The sequence below is a fragment of the Salvelinus sp. IW2-2015 genome, unplaced genomic scaffold (genome assembly GCF_002910315.2).
Source record: "Salvelinus sp. IW2-2015 unplaced genomic scaffold, ASM291031v2 Un_scaffold1422, whole genome shotgun sequence".
Taxonomy (NCBI): Eukaryota; Metazoa; Chordata; class Actinopteri; order Salmoniformes; family Salmonidae; genus Salvelinus; species Salvelinus sp. IW2-2015.
In genome coordinates this window covers 167726-174598 of record NW_019942898.1, presented here as the reverse complement: position 1 = coordinate 174598, position 6873 = coordinate 167726, and the positions used below count along the sequence as shown (strand labels likewise).

Genomic DNA, 6873 nt, shown 5'->3' with positions numbered 1-6873 from the left:
CCTGGCCGTAACCGTCTGAGCCCTTGTGTGTCGCTGGTAAAGTAGCGATATGTGTTTGATGCTCGTGTGGTTCGTATGTGGTGTGTGTGTGTGTGTGTGTGTGTGTGTGTGCTGTGTGTGTTCAGGTGTGGAGGTGGTGTAGTGGCTGGGTGCATTTGTTGTTAGAAATGTTTGATGTCGCGTTGTGTGTGCTTTGTCTCACTACCAACATTAGTTAAGTACTGCCACAATCCGCTTTTCACTCTTGAATCGAAGCAGCTTATCAAAGGAGGAGAGTGCACGAAGAGATCGCAGAGAGCAGAAATAGAGAATAACTAAGCCATTCTATGGTTCACGGCTGCACGCAAGCACAGCCCCTCTGACTGCCTGCAGTAAGCGAATGGTACCAGCCTGTCTGGATGGCATAGGCTGGTCAGGCCACCAAAACATTCCTGTGGCCGTAACTGAAGGTGGAAAGGGCAATAGAACGAAGAGTAAGAAGAACGCTCGTAGACACAGCTGCTTGCCTTTAACACTGAAAAGGAGGTAAACCTTGTTCCTGACTAAGCATACTTGTCATCTATAGTATTCAGAATGAAAATGTGAACGTCCGAGTAGAAACGGATCCAAATAATTTAATTCTCTATTAAATATCCACCTCCGCTCATGTCTAAAAATCAAGTCAACAGAAAGATCTGAAAGTAAATATTGACGCAATCAAAACCTAAGTACATGATATGTATGAAAATAACATTCCAAAGATCCTTGTGAGTAAACAATTTATCGAACATTGTTTGGAAATTGTTACTAGTGTTACTTGTAACAGACAAGTTGTGATGTTATGTTAGTGATGTATGTTTTTGTTTGTTGTTGATAGTAGTTATGATAGTGATGTATGTTAAACATCTCAGCTGTGGAAGTTAAAGAAGGCACATTAATCAATGAGAGTGATTAGTGATGGTGACTAACAGCTCGACTTCGTCAGTAGGTGAGGCAAACAACTTCCCTCACGTTTTCTAGCACTTCTTTGTTCCTTCATCACAATCACACCAACAACCACACACACACCTAACACACACAACCACACACACACACACACACACACAACACCACACACACACCACACACACACACACACACACACCACACACACACACACAGCACACGAGACGACAGTTAAGTTAAGCACAGAAGAACAGTCAGGTGGATTATATCCGTCTGCTACATTAGGTGAATGATATGATCTATAAGGAGATGGTCTTACAGGACGTCTCTCCAGGAAAACAACACACAGACAGGATGACATCATGCAGGTCAGAAAACGACCCAGTCTATATCTCTACTGAACATGCCTAACGTACGTTTCCATTAGAATGACCACGACAACAGATATACTGTTAATAAACTGGATCGTTTACCTACTGAACAGGTGCCTAAGCAGTAGAGAATTACACAGCTAGCATACCAAACACGTTTCTCAATCTCTACAACAACACAGGGCAAGGCAAGGCGAGGCCGGGCGGCGCCGGTGACGACCAGCCAATCGCGTGCTGCCTCACCTGGAACGGTCACCAAAAGCTCCTCTGATTGGTGGAGCACCGCTTGGTCGTCGTGACCCTTGGCAACCACGCGTACCCTATAGGACAGGCCCTCCTTTAAGCCCTTCAGCACATAGGCCTGAGATCCATTTACATACTCTTTCTGCCACTCCTCTTCACCGAGAGCTGCAGGAAGAAAGGCGCTTTCAAAGATGTTTGTCTGTCCGGTGCACATTTTAGGACATCCATCATAGTCAGAATGTACGGTGCGCATATTAGGACTACCGTACTTAGTTAGACTAACATTGTTGATGTCCTAATATGTCCACCATACACCTGACATTGTAACAAGTTGGGATGGGRTATGGAGTTTCATGCAAGGATGGTTTTATCTTGTGTCATGAACTGGCATCTATCATATCAATATTATATATCACTAATTGTGTATATGGGTCTTTCTATAAACTAGGAAACCAGTGAGTATTTCCTACACAGGACAAGTTGTTACAGCTGCTGACAAGTCATTGATAATAACCTGCCATGTCATTACGTTAAGATATAAGGGGGGGATCATAGGTATATTTAATATAATTCACGAGTTGATTTAAAACCTGTTTAACCCTTTATCATGGTTGGTGTCTTAAATGATTTGTTCAAAATCATGTGACATTACTTTTCTGTCCTTACATTTATGGCAGTGTAAGTTGTCGTTATATCATATATTAAGCATTAATCAGTTAAATTAGACATTGAACTTGAACTTGAAATCCTGGATCTAGCTGTCTGACAATTTTTTTGTATAGAGATCTCAGAAATGCTGTGTAACTAGGTAACATTTAGTTTCTTCTTATGTTACGGTGTGAAAATAGTTTTCATCGGCACACGAATCCAAAATAATACATGCGATTGCAAAATCGAATGCTTCAACCAAAAGAGTCACCTTACCTTGATACTTAAAACCTACATCGATCGTGTCATTACCGTGGTTCTTCAGTAATTATGCATAATACTTTGTTGGATGCGCATTTGCGGTCCAACTAATTAGTTACGCCGTGTTATTTTCACACATCATCATCTAATCCAGGAAGGAATTTTCCGACAGACAGTCAAGTGAAGAACAGCTGTTGTGATAGTGAATGTGACACAACAACAGTGCTGGAAAAAAGGAATGTCCAGAATATTTTGGTGTCTCATTGGTTACACTGGTGAAGACCGCTGTACCTGGATCCACATTGGATCTAATAACCCTAGAGAATTGATGTTTATTATCTGTTGTTGTCTGCTTGATTTACAGCAGGGTCTCCTTAGATTTAACAGAGAAAGCATCAAGTTCATGTGTTCATGTTTTGCTATGTTTTTGTGCTTCGGATTGGACACCGGAGTCTACTGTGCGCAGTTGTGTAGGATAGACTATTGCGCAACACCCAACGCTCTTCCTATGAATTATTCTGGCTATAATGACAAAACATTACATCGCCTAGTGGGCTTATTGACACTATGATCTGGTAATGAAATAACATGACAAAAAATATGATTTTCCATGTTACACCTGCAATTTTAAACAATACAAGGAGCTTGAAGTAGCCTACTTGAACTTGAATTTGGAGCTCAGAAATGCAAGTATTGGAATAGGCCTACCTTGAAAATGTCCTTAATTGGGTGCTTGAAAAGTCCAAGTAATTATTGTAGCCAATGTTGTATAGGTGGAGTTAAGGGCAATTTGCATATATTCACTTTTACTCCTCTAAATACACATGTGGAACTGCATAAAAAATATTTTTTATTTTGATCCCAATGTCCCACATTGGTCCCATTATTTATAGAAAGACCCACGTGCATAGTATGTTATTTCATGGAATTCTACAAATGAAGTATGATTATAAAAACTCATTAGAGGATGTGTCTCAGTGAGGAATTGTGTTATTCCACTAAATCAGATTACTCTAATATGCTATTTCAACCGGCACTTTTACTACATTATCATCCCCATTACATTTATGAGGATGGTACAAATGCATTTGAGTATTTGAATTCAGTTTTTCTAAATATTTATACTACAAACACAATTACTTTAGGTGTGTGTTTTTACCCTCGGTGTAGGTCAACAAAACAACTACAGACATGTTGAGAGTTCAATCCATATGGGATATAAAAAATATCTGGGTGGGCAACTCCAGTCCTCAGGGGTCTGATTAGGGTCACACTTTTGTCCCAGCCCTAGCTAATACACCTGACTCCAATAATCTACTAATCATGATCTTCAGTTTAGTAAGTAATTAGTTAAATCAGCTGTGTTTGCAAGGAATCGGGACAAAGTGTGACAGCACTCCGTTCCCRGAGGACTGGAGTCGCACATCCCTGTTTTAGACTCTTTCTGCTGCTTTTTCCTGTTTATTATTAGATTTGTGTCGGGGCAGTTTGAAGGCAGTATATCAAAGATGATTTTTTAATCAGACTAGATAATTTATCCTATCTGTGCTAGACATACAGTACAGTTCAAAAGTTTGACACACCTACTKATTCGAGGGTTTTTCTTTACAATGTAGAAAATAGCAAAAATAAAGAAAAACCCTTGAATGAGTAGGTGTGTCCAAACTTTTGACTGGTACTGTAACTGCCAATGTTTGCATAAACCTGCATTAGCAAATCACTGAGTAGGAGTCTCTTGTACCTATATGTTTAAGTATAACTGATGTACAGTGGATAAAATAGTTTCTCTTACTGTTGTCGTTCTTAATTATATATTCTACATAAACATGTTTTTCCGCTCCCCAGTACTCCCAACTGATAAGCATTCCGTCCTCTCCCACGGAAGAGCTAACGTTCCTGAATGCCGGAGCCGCTGGATGCACTGAGCACAACAAGAGAAGAAGACAACCAAAAAGCTCACACTGTAGGTCAAAGGTCAATTGAAAAAATACAATTCTAATCAAACTGTTCCTGCTGAAAATACTCCTAAAATACTCCTAAAATACTCCGTAAAAATATATCAAAATATATCAATCTGAGTCTGAAGTCTGTGCACTCACACTCAACTTGCTTAGATACTGACAAAGCCCGTAGATGACTTTGCTACAGTTTATACCAGTGGTTCCCAACCAGGTGTACGAGGCCTATCCACAGGGGGTACTTGAGAAGACTCATGAGACCATAGGCTTACTGGTAAAATACACATGAGGGGGTACTTCAGGGGTACTCCGGGCAGAGCAAKATTCAGTTMGTYGTACAATAACTAAAAAAGGTTGGGAACCACTGGTTTATACCARACAAATAACACATCATTTGCTTGTAGGCATACATTATATTGAACATCTGTCTGTATCATAGAATCTATAGGTCAAAATCAAAGCAAGATACACGTTGATTTTCCATTCCACTTTCAGTTAGGTCTACTTCTATTACATCTACAGTTGCTCCTTTCCTACAAGTACCTTACAAACGGATTCAGACAATAAAGCCTGAACATTTGTAATACATTACAAATGTAATCACTAAGACTGTAAGATGTGRATGGACAATGACTAGAGCGGCTGTACCCTTGTGGAATGGGTGGCGTGGAGGAGACCCTGCTATGGGAGGTGAGGTTTGGGTTCGGGTGTTCCCTGGAACAACACGGAGAGGAATAAGAAACACCATACCCAACACTCATCAGACACAGCAGCTTCAACCACAAGCATAGGTAAGACAGCGAGCTGGCGACAAACAGGTCCATTACCACGCATGCAGTGGAAGTGCAAGTAAACAGTCAGCATGTCTGAGGGGGGATCAGTCGGAGCAGGGTTCAAACATGCACAATGTCATGCATGGGACAGCACAGCACCAGCCAGACATAGAAATACAGACATAGATCAGCAGTCACAGAGTCGCCATCACACCGTTAGAAAGTAAGATGCAACACTGAAGAGTTTTGAGTGTGCTATATGGTTAACGGTGTTACAGCAGCCAAATAAGCACCACGTCATATAATTATGTCTGTYCAGATGTAGGATTTTAATTTGATCACTCTATTGTTGCTGAGAATTTCCCTGCGCCAACAGGAAATGCAGATGAGATTTGTGATTTACATAAATTCACTGAACAAATGCACTAGCACATGGTAATATTAACACATGTAGCCTGATTTTGACCAGCTAATTGCCTAAACACCGATCAAGCAACATTTTGGACTAAACGTTCAAATTCTGTTGCTACAGGATTATTTTTGTAAATGTTTTATTGTAACACTTGCTGTGACAATATAGGTCAAATTAAGATTCTACATCTGTATGTAGCTATCTTCAAGGTTTCAGCTTTGAATTCAGGTCCTGCTGGGTCGAGGGGTCAAGGGGATTTCAAAGGGGAACGCAGGCTTGGACCGGTCTTTGAAGCCAAGGCAGTATGCGTAAAGCATCTCAGAGTACAGTATGAGTGCTGATCTATTCATTAAAACTGATTCTAGGTCAGTACTCTTATTCTGAGATGCTTTGTAAATATGGGCCCGGATCTGTTTGTATGAGGAGCATGCAGACTCTGAGAGCTACAGGTACCTCCTCCAACCTCGTCTACTGAAGGCTGATACATTAGGACTTTGAGGGAAAAGAGGGGACACAAAAGTTGATATCAAGGTCAATATGACMCCTGCATGTCCCTTTCACTAAATGTACCAGTGAGTAAGCATGAACATGCTSTAATACAAAACTAACTGGACCAGCTCATTTCAAAGTACTGGGAAACACACTCACAGTTAGTGTTCTTACAACCATTACTACACTGAGGTTATGCTATGCTTTGGCACAAAGCTGCACACTGTTTGACACACTGAAGACAATTCAATAGTAGATCTATAAGGACAACAGACTGACATTATGAACATTTAAACAGAGAAGCATGCTTCATAAGCGAGTATAAGATACACAATACACCATCTAGATGTTTGGTGTTGACTTGAACCATTCAACATGGTACATGTGTGGAATGGTATGTAACTAAGGAGGACTCCCATACCATAACCATATCAATTTACAGGATACGTCCTCTATCGTCTTTGACTACAGTCAAAGTTTGTTTTCTACTTGTGACCTTCAGTAGCGTACTTTCACACTTACCTTCGTCCATAATAGTGACGGCTTCCTCTGTAATGACGGGCCCTGCTCCCTGGCCTGTTTTGGCATTGAAATAAAACTTGTAGCGTGTGCTGTACTTGAGGTTGGGGAGCGTGACGGAGGTCTTGTTGGCCGGCAGGGCCAGCTCTTCCATCGGACCCAGCTCGTTGGAGTTATTGACTGAAGAGGTGGAGGAGGAGGTAAGGTAGAGGTGGAGGAGGGGAGAGGTGGAGGAGGGGGTAAGGTAGAGGTGGAGGAGGGGAGAGGTGGAGGAG

At 41.1% G+C, this 6873-nt stretch overlaps 1 protein-coding gene across 1 annotated transcript in view; it reads right to left on the bottom strand.

The window, feature by feature from the left end:
• Positions 1-6873, bottom strand: part of LOC112070774 (neuronal cell adhesion molecule-like) — a 169829-nt gene that overhangs the window by 1003 nt on the left and 161953 nt on the right. Inside the window, 5 exon segments of the mRNA XM_070439121.1 lie at positions 1539-1703; positions 4240-4368; positions 5054-5119; positions 6044-6082; positions 6602-6778. Of these exon segments, the coding sequence (XP_070295222.1) occupies positions 1539-1703; positions 4240-4368; positions 5054-5119; positions 6044-6082; positions 6602-6778 (576 nt within the window).